The following is a 15,720-nucleotide window of genomic DNA, read 5'->3' as shown; positions in this document are numbered from 1 at the left end:
ACATCCCGGCCGAACCCCCGACTCCACGTCCCGGTCGAACCCCCAACTCCACATCCCGGTCGAACCCCCGACTCCACATCCCGGCCGAACCCCCCGACTCCACGTCCCGGTCGAACCCCCGACTCCACGTCCCGGCCGAACCCCCCGACTCCACGTCCCGGTCGAACCCCCAACTCCACATCCCGGTCGAACCCCCAACTTCACGTCCCGGCCGAACCCCCCGACTCCACGTCCCGGTCGAACCCCCAACTTCACGTCCCGGCCGAACCCCCAACTCCACATCCCGGTCGAACCCCCAACTTCACGTCCCGGCCGAACCCCCCGACTCCACGTCCCGGTCGAACCCCCAACTTCACGTCCCGGCCGAACCCCCCGACTCCACGTCCCGGTCGAACCCCCTGACTCCACATCCCGGTCGAACCCCCCGACTCCACGTCCCGGTCGAACCCCCAACTTCACGTCCCGGCCGAACCCCCCGACTCCACATCCCGGTCGAACCCCTGACTCCACATCCCGGTCGAACCCCCCGACTCCACATCCCGGCCGAACCCCCGACTCCACGTCCCGGTCGAACCCCCAACTCCACGACCCGGTCGAACCCCCGACTCCACATCCCGGCCGAACCCCCAACTTCACGTCCCGGTCGAACCCCCCGACTCACATCCCGGCCGAACCCCCAACTCCACGTCCCGGTCGAACCCCCCGACTCCACATCCCGGCCGAACCCCCAACTCCACATCCCGGTCGAACCCCCCGACTCCACATCCCGGTCGAACCCCCCGACTCCACGTCCCGGTCGAACCGCCCGACTCCACGTCCCGGTCGAACCCCCCGACTCCACGTCCCGGTCGAACCCCCCGACTCCACGTCCCGGTCGAACCCCCCGACTCCACGTCCCGGTCGAACCCCCCGACTCCACGTCCCGGTCGAACCCCCGACTCCACGTCCCGGTCGAACCCCCCGACTCCACGTCCCGGTCGAACCCCCCGACTCCACATCCCGGTCGAACCCCCCGACTCCACGTCCCGGTCGAACCCCCCGACTCCACGTCCCGGTCGAACCCCCAACTTCACGTCCCGGCCGAACCCCCCGACTCCACATCCCGGTCGAACCCCCTGACTCCACGTCCCGGTCGAACCCCCCGACTCCACGTCCCGGCCGAACCCCCCGACCCCACGTCCCGGCCGAACCCCCCGACTCCACGTCCCGGCCGAACCCCCCGACTCCACGTCCCGGTCGAACCCCCCGACTCCACGTCCCGGCCGAACCCCCCGACTCCACGTCCCGGTCGAACCCCCAACTTCACGTCCCGGCCGAACCCCCCGACTCCACGTCCCGGTCGAACCCCCAACTCCACGTCCCGGTCGAACCCCCCGACTCCACGTCCCGGTCGAACCCCCCGACTCCACGTCCCGGTCGAACCCCCAACTTCACGTCCCGGTCGAACTCCCCGACTCCACGTCCGGTCGAACCCCCCGACTCCACGTCCCGGTCGAACCCCCCGACCCACGTCCCGGTCGAACCCCCCGACCCCACGTCCCGGTCGAACCCCCCGACCCCACGTCCCGGTCGAACCCCCCGACCCCACGTCCCGGTCGAACCCCCCGACTCCACGTCCCGGTCGAACCCCCCGACCCCACGTCCCGGTCGAACCCCCCGACTCCACGTCCCGGTCGAACCCCCCGACTCCACGTCCCGGTCGAACCCCCCGACTCCACGTCCCGGTCGAACCACCCGACTCCACATCCCGGCCGAACCCCCCGACTCCACGTCCCGGTCGAACCCCCCGACTCCACGTCCCGGCCGAACCCCCCGACTCCACGTCCCGGTCGAACCCCCCGACTCCACGTCCCGGCCGAACCCCCCGACTCCACGTCCCGGTCGAACCCCCCGACTCCACGTCCCGGCCGAACCCCCCGACTCCACGTCCCGGTCGAACCCCCCGACTCCACGTCCCGGTCGAACCCCCCGACTCCACGTCCCGGCCGAACCCCCCGACTCCACGTCCCGGTCGAACCCCCCGACCCCACGTCCCGGTCGAACCCCCCGACTCCACATCCCGGTCGAACCCCCCGACTCCACGACCCGGTCGAACCCCCCGACTCCACGACCCGGTCGAACCCCCCGACTCCACATCCCGGTCGAACCCCCAGACCCCACGTCCCGGTCGAACCCCCCGACTCCACATCCCGGTCGAACCCCCCGACTCCACGTCCCGGTCGAACCCCCAACTCCACGTCCCGGTCGAACCCCCAACTTCACGTCCCGGCCGAACCCCCGACTCCACATCCCGGCCGAACCCCCAACTTCACATCCCGGTCGAACCCCCCGACTCCACGTCCCGGTCGAACCCCCCGACTCCACGTCCCGGCCGAACCCCCCGACTCCACGTCCCGGTCGAACCCCCCGACTCCACGTCCCGGTCGAACCCCCCGACTCCACGTCCCGGTCGAACCCCCGACTCCACGTCCCGGTCGAACCCCCAACTCCACATCCCGGTCGAACCCCCCGACTCCACGTCCCGGCCGAACCCCCCGACTCCACGTCCCGGTCGAACCCCCCGACTCCACGTCCCGGCCGAACCCCCAACTTCACATCCCGGTCGAACCCCCCGACTCCACGTCCCGGCCGAACCCCCCGACTCCACGTCCCGGTCGAACCCCCCGACTCCACGTCCCGGCCGAACCCCCCGACTCCACGTCCCGGTCGAACCCCCCGACTCCACGTCCCGGTCGAACCCCCCGACTCCACGTCCCGGCCGAACCCCCCGACTCCACGTCCCGGTCGAACCCCCAACTCCACATCCCGGTCGAACCCCCCGACTCCACGTCCCGGCCGAACCCCCCAACTCCACGTCCCGGTCGAACCCCCCAACTCCACATCCCGGTCGAACCCCCAACTTCACGTCCCGGCCGAACCCCCCGACTCCACGTCCCGGTCGAACCCCCAACTTCACGTCCCGGCCGAACCCCCGACTCCACGTCCCGGTCGAACCCCCAACTTCACATCCCGGTCGAACCCCCCGACTCCACGTCCCGGTCGAACCCCCAACTTCACGTCCCGGTCGAACCCCCAACTCCACATCCCGGTCGAACCCCCAACTTCACGTCCCGGCCGAACCCCCAACTTCACGTCCCGGTCGAACCCCCCGACTCCACATCCCGGTCGAACCCCCAACTTCACGTCCCGGCCGAACCCCCCGACTCCACGTCCCGGCCGAACCCCCCGACTTCACGTCCCGGCCGAACCCCCCGACTCCACATCCCGGTCGAACCCCCCGACTCCACATCCCGGTCGAACCCCCAACTTCACATCCCGGTCGAACCCCCCGACTCCACATCCCGGTCGAACCCCCAACTCCACGTCCCGGTCGAACCCCCCGACTCCACATCCCGGTCGAACCCCCAACTTCACATCCCGGTCGAACCCCCCGACTCCACATCCCGGTCGAACCCCCAACTTCACATCCCGGTCGAACCCCCCGACTCCACATCCCGGTCGAACCCCCAACTCCACATCCCGGTCGAACCCCCCGACTCCACGTCCCGGCCGAACCCCCGACTCCACGTCCCGGCCGAACCCCCCGACTTCACGTCCCGGCCGAACCCCCCGACTCCACATCCCGGTCGAACCCCCCGACTCCACGTCCCGGCCGAACCCCCCGACTCCACGTCCCGGTCGAACCCCCAACTCCACGTCCCGGTCGAACCCCCCGACTCCACGTCCCGGCCGAACCCCCCGACTCCACGTCCCGGCCGAACCCCCCGACTCCACGTCCCGGTCGAACCCCCCGACTCCACATCCCGGTCGAACCCCCCGACTCCACGTCCCGGTCGAACCCCAACTCCACATCCCGGTCGAACCCCCCGACTCCACATCCCGGTCGAACCCCCCGACTCCACGTCCCGGTCGAACCCCCCGACTCCACATCCCGGTCGAACCCCCCGACTCCACATCCCGGTCGAACCCCCCGACTCCACATCCCGGTCGAACCCCCCGACTCCACGTCCCGGTCGAACCCCCAACTCCACATCCCGGTCGAACCCCCCGACCCCACGTCCGGTCGAACCCCCAACTCCACATCCCGGTCGAACCCCCCGACTCCACGTCCCGGCCGAACCCCCCGACTCCACGTCCCGGCCGAACCCCCCGACTCCACGTCCCGGCCGAACCCCCCGACTCCACGTCCCGGTCGAACCCCCCGACTCCACATCCCGGTCGAACCCCCCGACTCCACGTCCCGGTCGAACCCCCAACTCCACATCCCGGTCGAACCCCCCGACTCCACGTCCCGGTCGAACCCCCAACTCCACATCCCGGTCGAACCCCCCGACTCCACGTCCCGGTCGAACCCCCAACTCCACATCCCGGTCGAACCCCCCGACTCCACGTCCCGGTCGAACCCCCCGACTCCACATCCCGGCCGAACCCCCCGACTCCACGTCCCGGTCGAACCCCCCAACTCCACATCCCGGTCGAACCCCCAACTTCACGTCCCGGCCGAACCACCAACTTCACGTCCCGGTCGAACCCCCAACTCCACATCCCGGTCGAACCCCCGACTCCACATCCCGGTCGAACCCCCCAACTTCACGTCCCGGCCGAACCCCCCGACTCCACGTCCCGGCCGAACCCCCCGACTTCACGTCCCGGCCGAACCCCCAACTTCACATCCCGGCCGAACCCCCCGACTCCACGTCCCGGTCGAACCCCCAACTCCACATCCCGGTCGAACCCCCCGACTCCACATCCCGGTCGAACCCCCCGACTCCACGTCCCGGTCGAACCCCCCGACTCCACATCCCGGTCGAACCCCCCAACTCCACATCCCGGTCGAACCCCCCAACTCCACATCCCGGTCGAACCCCCAACTTCACGTCCCGGCCGAACCCCCAACTTCACGTCCCGGTCGAACCCCCAACTCCACATCCCGGTCGAACCCCCCGACTCCACATCCCGGTCGAACCCCCCAACTCCACATCCCGGTCGAACCCCCAACTCCACGTCCCGGCCGAACCCCCAACTTCACGTCCCGGTCGAACCCCCAACTCCACATCCCGGTCGAACCCCCCGACTCCACATCCCGGTCGAACCCCCAACTTCACGTCCCGGCCGAACCCCCCGACTCCACGTCCCGGTCGAACCCCCAACTCCACGTCCCGGTCGAACCCCCAACTCCACGTCCCGGCCGAACCCCCAACTTCACATCCCGGTCGAACCCCCCGACTCCACGTCCCGGTCGAACCCCCAACTCCACATCCCGGTCGAACCCCCCGACTCCACGTCCCGGTCGAACCCCCAACTCCACGTCCCGGTCGAACCCCCAACTCCACGTCCCGGCCGAACCCCCAACTTCACATCCCGGTCGAACCCCCCGACTCCACGTCCCGGTCGAACCCCCAACTCCACATCCCGGTCGAACCCCCGACTCCACGTCCCGGTCGAACCCGCAACTTCACGTCCCGGTCGAACCCCCCGACTCCACATCCCGGTCGAACCCCCAACTTCACGTCCCGGCCGAACCCCCCGACTCCACATCCCGGCCGAACCCCCCGACTCCACATCCCGGCCGAACCCCCAACTTCACGTCCCGGCCGAACCCCCAACTCCACATCCCGGCCGAACCCCCCGACTCCACGTCCCGGCCGAACCCCCCGTCTCCACGTCCCGGTCGAACCCCCGACTCCACGTCCCGGTCGAACCCCCAACTTCACGTCCCGGCCGAACCCCCCGACTCCACATCCCGGTCGAACCCCCCGACTCCACGTCCCGGCCGAACCCCCGACTCCACGTCCCGGCCGAACCCCCCGACTCCACGTCCCGGCCGAACCCCCCGACTCCACGTCCCGGTCGAACCCCCCGACTCCACGTCCCGGCCGAACCCCCCGACTCCACGTCCCGGTCGAACCCCCCGACTCCACGTCCCGGTCGAACCCCCAACTTCACGTCCCGGTCGAACCCCCCGACTCCACATCCCGGCCGAACCCCCAACTCCACGTCCCGGTCGAACCCCCCGACTCCACGTCCCGGCCGAACCCCCAACTCCACATCCCGGTCGAACCCCCCGACCCCACGTCCCGGTCGAACCCCCGACTCCACGTCCCGGTCGAACCCTCCGACTCCACATCCCGGTCGAACCCCCCGACTCCACATCCCGGCCGAACCCCCAACTCCACATCCCGGTCGAACCCCCCGACTCCACGTCCCGGCCGAACCCCCGACTCCACATCCCGGTCGAACCCCCCGACCCCACGTCCCGGTCGAACCCCCCGACTCACGTCCCGGCCGAACCCCCCGACTCCACGTCCCGGTCGAACCCCCCGACCCCACGTCCCGGTCGAACCCCCCGACTCCACGTCCCGGTCGAACCCCCCGACCCCACGTCCCGGTCGAACCCCCCGACTCCACGTCCCGGTCGAACCCCCCGACCCCACGTCCCGGCCGAACCCCCCGACCCCACGTCCCGGCCGAACCCCCCGACTCCACGTCCCGGCCGAACCCCCCGACTCCACGTCCCGGTCGAACCCCCCGACCCCACGTCCCGGCCGAACCCCCCGACCCCACGTCCCGGCCGAACCCCCCGACTCCACATCCCGGTCGAACCCCCCGACCCCACGTCCCGGTCGAACCCCCCGACTGCACATCCCGGTCGAACCCCCAACTTCACGTCCCGGTCGAACCCCCCGACCCCACGTCCCGGTCGAACCCCCGACCCCACGTCCCGGTCGAACCCCCGACTGCACATCCCGGTCGAACCCCCAACTTCACGTCCCGGTCGAACACCCCGACCCCACGTCCCGGTCGAACCCCCCGACTCCACATCCCGGCCGAACCCCCCGACTCCACGTCCCGGTCGAACCCCCCGACTCCACGTCCCGGCCGAACCCCCAACTGCACATCCCGGTCGAACCCCCCGACTCCACGTCCCGGTCGAACCCCCCGACTCCACGTCCCGGTCGAACCCCCCGACCCCACGTCCCGGTCGAACCCCCCGACCCCACGTCCCGGTCGAACCCCCCGACCCCACGTCCCGGTCGAACCCCCCGACTCCACATCCCGGTCGAACCCCCCGACTCCACGTCCCGGTCGAACCCCCCGACCCCACGTCCCGGTCGAACCCCCCGACTCCACGTCCCGGTCGAACCCCCCGACTCCACGTCCCGGTCGAACCCCCCGACCCCACGTCCCGGTCGAACCCCCGACCCCACGTCCCGGCCGAACCCCCAACTTCACGTCCCGGCCGAACCCCCAACTTCACATCCCGGTCGAACCCCCTGACCCCACATCCCGGTCGAACCCCCCAACTCCACGTCGCGGCCGAACCCCGAACTCCACATCCCGGTCGAACCCCCCGACTTCACATCCCGGTCGAACCCCCAACTTCACATCCCGGTCGAACCCCCCGACTCCACATCCTGCCCGAACCCCCTGACCCCACATCCCGGTCGAACCCCCCAACTCCACGTCGCGGCCGAACCCCGAACTCCACGTCCCGGCCGAACCCCCAACTCCACATCCCGGCCGAACCCCCCGACTCCACGTCCCGGCCGAACCCCCCGTCTCCACGTCCCGGTCGAACCCCCCGACTCCACGTCCCGGTCGAACCCCCAACTTCACGTCCCGGCCGAACCCCCCGACTCCACATCCCGGTCGAACCCCCCGACTCCACGTCCCGGCCGAACCCCCCGACTCCACGTCCCGGCCGAACCCCCCGACTCCACGTCCCGGCCGAACCCCCCGACTCCACGTCCCGGTCGAACCCCCCGACTCCACGTCCCGGCCGAACCCCCCGACTCCACGTCCCGGTCGAACCCCCCGACTCCACGTCCCGGTCGAACCCCCAACTTCACGTCCCGGTCGAACCCCCCGACTCCACATCCCGGCCGAACCCCCAACTCCACGTCCCGGTCGAACCCCCCGACTCCACGTCCCGGCCGAACCCCCAACTCCACATCCCGGTCGAACCCCCCGACCCCACGTCCCGGTCGAACCCCCGACTCCACGTCCCGGTCGAACCCTCCGACTCCACATCCCGGTCGAACCCCCCGACTCCACATCCCGGCCGAACCCCCAACTCCACATCCCGGTCGAACCCCCCGACTCCACGTCCCGGCCGAACCCCCCGACTCCACATCCCGGTCGAACCCCCCGACCCCACGTCCCGGTCGAACCCCCCGACTCCACGTCCCGGCCGAACCCCCCGACTCCACGTCCCGGTCGAACCCCCCGACCCCACGTCCCGGTCGAACCCCCCGACTCCACGTCCCGGTCGAACCCCCCGACCCCACGTCCCGGTCGAACCCCCCGACTCCACGTCCCGGTCGAACCCCCCGACCCCACGTCCCGGCCGAACCCCCCGACCCCACGTCCCGGCCGAACCCCCCGACTCCACGTCCCGGCCGAACCCCCCGACTCCACGTCCCGGTCGAACCCCCCGACCCCACGTCCCGGCCGAACCCCCCGACCCCACGTCCCGGCCGAACCCCCCGACTCCACATCCCGGTCGAACCCCCCGACCCCACGTCCCGGTCGAACCCCCCGACTGCACATCCCGGTCGAACCCCCAACTTCACGTCCCGGTCGAACCCCCCGACCCCACGTCCCGGTCGAACCCCCGACCCCACGTCCCGGTCGAACCCCCCGACTGCACATCCCGGTCGAACCCCCAACTTCACGTCCCGGTCGAACCCCCCGACCCCACGTCCCGGTCGAACCCCCCGACTCCACATCCCGGCCGAACCCCCCGACTCCACGTCCCGGTCGAACCCCCCGACTCCACGTCCCGGCCGAACCCCCAACTGCACATCCCGGTCGAACCCCCCGACTCCACGTCCCGGTCGAACCCCCCGACTCCACGTCCCGGTCGAACCCCCCGACCCCACGTCCCGGTCGAACCCCCCGACCCCACGTCCCGGTCGAACCCCCCGACCCCACGTCCCGGTCGAACCCCCCGACTCCACATCCCGGTCGAACCCCCCGACTCCACGTCCCGGTCGAACCCCCCGACCCCACGTCCCGGTCGAACCCCCCGACTCCACGTCCCGGTCGAACCCCCCGACTCCACGTCCCGGTCGAACCCCCCGACCCCACGTCCCGGTCGAACCCCCCGACCCCACGTCCCGGCCGAACCCCCAACTTCACGTCCCGGCCGAACCCCCAACTTCACATCCCGGTCGAACCCCCTGACCCCACATCCCGGTCGAACCCCCCAACTCCACGTCGCGGCCGAACCCCGAACTCCACATCCCGGTCGAACCCCCCGACTTCACATCCCGGTCGAACCCCCCAACTTCACATCCCGGTCGAACCCCCCGACTCCACATCCTGCCCGAACCCCCTGACCCCACATCCCGGTCGAACCCCCCAACTCCACGTCGCGGCCGAACCCCGAACTCCACGTCCCGGCCGAACCCCCCAACTCCACGTCCCGGTCGAACCCCCCGACTTCACGTGCCGGTCGAACCCCCCGACCTCACGTCCCGGCCGAACCCCCAACTCCACGTCCCGGTCGAACCCCCCGACTCCACGTCCCGGCCGAACCCCCCGACTCCACATCCCGGTCGAACCCCCCGACCCCACGTCCCGGTCGAACCCCCCGACCCCACATCCCGGTCGAACCCCCAACTCCACATCCCGGTCGAACCCCCCGACCCCACATCCCGGTCGAACCCCCAACTCCACGTCCCGGTCGAACCCCCCGACTCCACGTCCCGGTCGAACCCCCCGACTTCACGTCCCGGCCGAACCCCCAACTCCACGTCCCGGTCGAACCCCCCAACTCCACGTCCCGGTCGAACCCCCGACTCCACGTCCCGGCCGAACCCCCAACTCCACGTCCCGGCCGAACCCCCCGACTCCACATCCCGGCCGAACCCCCCGACTCCACGTCCCGGTCGAACCCCCCCGACTCCACGTCCCGGTCGAACCCCCCCGACTCCACATCCCGGCCGAACCCCCAACTCCACATCCCGGTCGAACCCCCCGACCCCACGTCCCGGTCGAACCCCCAACTCCACGTCCCGGTCGAACCCCCCGACCCCACATCCCGGTCGAACCCCCCAACTCCACATCCCGGTCGAACCCCCCGACTCCACATCCCGGTCGAACCCCCCGACTCCACGTCCCGATCGAACCCCCCGACTCCACGTCCCGGTCGAACCCCCCGACCCCACGTCCCGGTCGAACCCCCCGACCCCACGTCCCGGCCGAACCCCCAACTTCACATCCCGGTCGAACCCCCCGACTCCACATCCCGGCCGAACCCCCAACTCCACATCCCGGCCGAACCCCCAACTTCACATCCCGGTCGAACCCCCTGACCCCACATCCCGGTCGAACCCCCCAACTCCACGTCGCGGCCGAACCCCGAACTCCACATCCCGGTCGAACCCCCCGACTTCACATCCCGGTCGAACCCCCCAACTTCACATCCCGGTCGAACCCCCCGACTCCACATCCTGCCCGAACCCCCTGACCCCACATCCCGGTCGAACCCCCCGACTCCACGTCGCGGCCGAACCCCGAACTCCACGTCCCGGCCGAACCCCCCAACTCCACGTGCCGGTCGAACCCCCCGACCTCACGTCCCGGCCGAACCCCAACTCCACGTCCCGGTCGAACCCCCCGACTCCACGTCCCGGCCGAACCCCCCGACTCCACATCCCGGTCGAACCCCCCGACCCCACGTCCCGGTCGAACCCCCAACTCCACGTCCCGGTCGAACCCCCCGACTCCACATCCCGGTCGAACCCCCCGACTCCACATCCCGGCCGAACCCCCCGACTCCACATCCCGGTCGAACCCCCAACTCCACGTCCCGGTCGAACCCCCCGACTCCACATCCCGGTCGAACCCCCAACTCCACGTCCCGGCCGAACCCCCCAACTCCACGTCCCGGTCGAACCCCCCGACTCCACGTCCCGGTCGAACCCCCCCGACTCCACATCCCGGCCGAACCCCCAACTCCACATCCCGGTCGAACCCCCCGACCCCACGTCCCGGTCGAACCCCCAACTCCACGTCCCGGTCGAACCCCCCGACCCCACATCCCGGTCGAACCCCCCGACTCCACATCCCGGTCGAACCCCCCGACTCCACATCCCGGTCGAACCCCCCGACTCCACGTCCCGGTCGAACCCCCCGACTCCACGTCCCGGCCGAAACCCCGACTCCACGTCCCGGCCGAACCCCCCGACTCCACATCCCGGCCGAACCCCCCGACTCCACATCCCGGCCGAACCCCCCGACTCCACGTCCCGGTCGAACCCCCAACTCCACATCCCGGTCGAACCCCCCGACTCCACATCCCGGTCGAACCCCCCGACCCCACATCCCGGTCGAACCCCCCGACTCCACGTCCCGGTCGAACCCCCCGACCCCACATCCCGGTCGAACCCCCCGACTCCACATCCCGGCCGAACCCCCAACTTCACGTCCCGGCCGAACCCCCAACTCCACATCCTGCCCGAACCCCCCGACTCCACATCCCGAACCCCACCCCCGACTCCACATCCCGGCCGAACCCCCCCCCGACCCCACATCCCGGCCGAACCCCCCGACTCCACATCCCGGTCGAACCCCCGACTTCACATCCCGGTCGAACCCCCTGACCCCACATCCCGGCTGAACCCCCCGACTCCACATCCCGAACCCCACCCCCGACTCCACATCCCGGCCGAACCCCCCCCCGACCCCACATCCCGGCCGAACCCCCCGACTCCACATCCCGGTCGAACCCCCCGACTCCACGTCCCGGTCGAACCCCCCGACCCCACGTCCCGGTCGAACCCCCAACTCCACGTCCCGGTCGAACCCCCCGACCCCACATCCCGGTCGAACCCCCAACTTCACATCCCGGTCGAACCCCCCGACCCCACATCCCGGCCGAACCCCCAACTCCACATCCCGGTCGAACCCCCCGACCCCACGTCCCGGTCGAACCCCCGACCCCACATCCCGGTCGAACCCCCCGACTCCACATCCCGGTCGAACCCCCCGACTCCACATCCCGGTCGAACCCCCCGACTCCACATCCCGGTCGAACCCCCCGACTCCACGTCCCGGTCGAACCCCCCGACTCCACGTCCCGGTCGAACCCCCCGACTCCACGTCCCGGTCGAACCCCCCGACTCCACGTCCCGGTCGAACCCCCGACTCCACGTCCCGGTCGAACCCCCCGACTCCACATCCCGGTCGAACCCCCCGACTCCACATCCCGAACCCCACCCCCGACTCCACATCCCGGCCGAACCCCCCCCCGAACCCACATCCCAGCCGAACACCTCAGTGGAGTTAACCAAACCCCTTTCTCCCTGGTCCCCGTCCCAGAGCCTGCGACTCACTCCTCACCCACGCACTGGGGACCCTCACTGTTCCACTCGGGCCGGGTCACGTTGAGGCAGCTGATGGAGGCAGCTCCGTGCAGTTGGAAGCCAGGATCACAATGGAACACAGCTGTTGCTCCCGGTGACAGGTCACTGACAGACACATCTCCGTACGTGGGTCTGACCGGGAATCCACAGCTCAGTAGGTAGGCTGGAGGTCAGCAGGTGAGGGACAGAAGGGAAATACAAGACACTGGTTACACAGAAACTCAACTCCAATTCTGACCAGGAGAAACAGACCTGCATTTATATAACGCCAGACACAACCACAGCATTGTACAGACAATGGATGTCACTTCTCAGTGTGACACTCCCTCAGTACTGACCCTCCGACAGTGCAACACTCCTCAGTACTGACCCTCTGACAGTGTGACACTCCCTCAGTACTGACTCTCTAACAGTGTGACACTCCCTCAGTACTGACCCTCTGACAGTGTGACACTCCCTCAGTACTGACCCTCCGACAGTGTGACACTCCCTCAGTACTGACCCTCTGAAAGTGTGACACTCCCTCAGTACTGACCCTCTAACAGTGTGACACTCCCTCAGTACTGACCCTCCGACAGTGCGGCACTCCCTCAGTACTGACCCTCCGACAGTGTGACACTCCCTCAGTACTGACCCTCTAACAGTGTGACACTCCCTCAGTACTGACCCTCCGACAGTGCGGCACTCCCTCAGTACTGACCCTCCGACAGTGCGGCACTCCCTCAGTACTGACCCTCTGACAGTGCGGCACTCCCTCGGTAGTGACCATCTTGAGGAGATTTACTGGAATGATCCCAGGGAATGAGGGAATTCGGTTAACGCGGAGAGACTGGGAGAAGCTGGGATTTTTCTCCTTAGAGCAGAGAAGGTTAAGAGGAGATTTAATCGGGGCGTTTAAAATCAGGAAGGGGATTCGGCGGAGTGAATAATGAGAAACTGTTCCCAGTGGGTGGGAGGGTCGGTAACCGGGTGGGGGGTTCCCAGTGGTGGGAGGGTCGGTAACTGGGTGGGAGGGTCCCCAGTTGGTGGGAGGGTCGGTAACCGGGTGGGGGGGACACAGCGATGGGTGAAGGAACCAGAGGTGACGTGAGGAAACATTGTTTTAACGGAGTGAGTTGTTGTGATCTGGAACGAGCTGCCTGAAAGGAAGGAGATTCAATAGTGACTTTCAAAAGGGGGAAATCGGAGAAATACCGGAAAGGGGGAAAAATTTACAGGGGTACGGTGGGGGGGGGGGGGCAGAGGGGGGAAGAGGGAGGAGGAGGAGTTGTGAGGGGGAGTTGTGAGGTTTGGGAGAGTTGTGAGGGGGACGGGGAGTTGAGAGGGGGAGGGCGAGTTGTGAGGGTGGGGGAGGGGGAGTTGTGAGGTTGGGGAGTTGTGAGGGAGACGGGGAGTTGAGAGGGGGAGGGGGAGTTGTGAGGGTGGGGGAGGGGGAGTTGTGAGGGTGGGGGAGTTGTGAAGGGAGAGGGGGAGTTGTGAGGGTAGGGGAGGGGGAGTTGTGAGGGGGAGTTGTGAGGGTAGGGGAGGGGGAGTTGTGAAAGGGGGAGTTATGTGGGGGAGGAGGAGTTGTGAGGGTAGGGGAGGGGAGTTGTGAGGGTAGGAGAGGGGGAGTTGTGAAGGGGGGAGTTATGTGGGGGAGGGGGAGTTGTGAGGGTAGGGAGGGGGAGTTGTGAGGGGGAGGGAGGGTTGTGAGGGTAGGGGAGAGGGAGTTGTGAGGGTAGGGGAGGGGGAGTTGTGAAGGGGGGAGTTATGTGGGGGAGGGGAGTTATGTGGGGGAGGGGGGAGTTGAGAGGGTGGGGGAGGGGGAGTTTTGAGGAGGAGGGGTAGTTCTGAGGTTGGGGGAAGGGGAATTATGAGGGGAGAGGGAGATGTGATGGGGGAGGGGAGTTGTGAGGGGGAGGGAGATGTGATGGGGGAGGGAGATGTGATGGGGGAGGGGGAGTTGTGAGGGTAGGGGAGGGGAGTTGTGAGGGTAGGGGAGGGGGAGTTGTGAAGGGGGGAGTTATGTGGGGAGGGGGGAGTTATGTGGGGGAGGGGGGAGTTATGTGGGGGAGGGGGGAGTTATGTGGGGGAGGGGGAGTTATGTGGGGGAGGGGAGTTGAGAGGGTGGGGGAGGGGGAGTTTTGAGGAGGAGGGGTAGTTCTGAGGTTGGGGGAAGGGGAATTATGAGAGGGGAGGGAGATGTGATGGGGGAGGGAGAGTTGTGAGGGTGGGGGAAGGGGAGTTATGAGGGGAGAGGGAGATGTGATGGGGGAGGGAGAGTTGAGAGGGTGGGGGAAGGGGAGTTATGGGGGGGGAGGGAGATGTGATGGGGGAGGGAGAGTTGAGAGGGTGGGGGAAGGGGAGTAATGGGGGGGGAGGGAGATGTGATGGGGGAGGGAGAGTTGAGAGGGTGGGGGATGTGGAAGACAAGCTGAGAGCACAGAGAGGGTACACACCTCGGCAGTAAAATTGGAAGGTCCCAGGGTAGGCAGTCTGCGAACTCTGGAAGTGAATCAGGACCTGTCTGCTCTGAGTGCGGATGTTCTGACCTTCCGACATCAAGGCCTCGTTGGCCAGGATTAACGGCTCATCACCCTGCAGGCCTTCGACAGTCAGGAGTTCACCTTCCAGGAGGTTTAGAGTCTTGACCTAGTGGAACGAAAGAGAAAGAGGGTGAAAGAATGAGGGAGAGTGCGAGAGAGAGAGAGGGGCAGTCAGGACAATATCGAGCGACACAGGGAAAGGGGCCAAGGGCGCCACGGTGCGGGGACACCAGGGGAAGGGCCCCATGGTGCGGGGACACCAGGGGAAGGGCCTCACTGTGCGGTGACACCAGGGGAAGGGCCCCACTGTACGGTGACACCAGGGGAAGGGCCCCACGGTGCGGGGACAACAGGGGAAGGGCCCCATGGTGCGGGGACACCAGAGGAAGGGCCCCACTGTGCGGTGACACCAGGGGAAGGGCTCCACGGTGCGGGGACAACAGGGGAAGGGCCCCACGGTGCGGGGACACCAGGGGAAGGGCCCCACTGTGCAGGGACACAAGGGGAAGGGCCCCACAGTGCGGAGACACCAGGGGAAGGGCCCCATGGTGCGGGGACACCAGGGGAAGGGCCCCACTGTGCGGGGACACCAGGGGAAGGGCCCCACGGTGCGGGGACACCAGGGGAAGGGCCCCACGGTGCGGGGACACCAGGGGAAGGGCCCCACTGTGCGGTGACACCAGGGGAAGGGCTCCACGGTGCGGGGACAACAGGGGAAGGGCCCCATGGTGCGGGGACACCAGGGGAAGGGCCCCACTGTGCAGGGACACAAGGGGAAGGGCCCCACAGTGCGGAGACACCAGGGGAAGGGCCCCACTGTGCGG

The 15,720-nt window shown here is 68.9% G+C and overlaps 1 protein-coding gene across 1 annotated transcript in view; it reads right to left on the bottom strand.

Annotated features, from left to right (window-relative positions):
• Nucleotides 1-12,337: 12,337 nt before the first annotated feature.
• LOC137359597 (seizure protein 6 homolog) overlaps nt 12,338-15,720 on the bottom strand; it is a 31,167-nt gene continuing 27,784 nt past the window's right edge. The window contains exons 5-6 of the mRNA XM_068025426.1: nt 14,810-15,002; nt 12,338-12,534 (exon numbers count right to left, since the gene is read on the bottom strand). Of these exons, the coding sequence (XP_067881527.1) occupies nt 12,338-12,534; nt 14,810-15,002 (390 nt within the window). The remainder of the gene's footprint in view (nt 12,535-14,809; nt 15,003-15,720) is intronic.

The sequence above is a fragment of the Heterodontus francisci genome, unplaced genomic scaffold (assembly GCF_036365525.1).
Source record: "Heterodontus francisci isolate sHetFra1 unplaced genomic scaffold, sHetFra1.hap1 HAP1_SCAFFOLD_1300, whole genome shotgun sequence".
Classification (NCBI taxonomy): domain Eukaryota; kingdom Metazoa; phylum Chordata; class Chondrichthyes; order Heterodontiformes; family Heterodontidae; genus Heterodontus; species Heterodontus francisci.
Note: the sequence above shows the minus strand (reverse complement) of the source record. Positions and strands in the feature narration are given on the sequence as shown.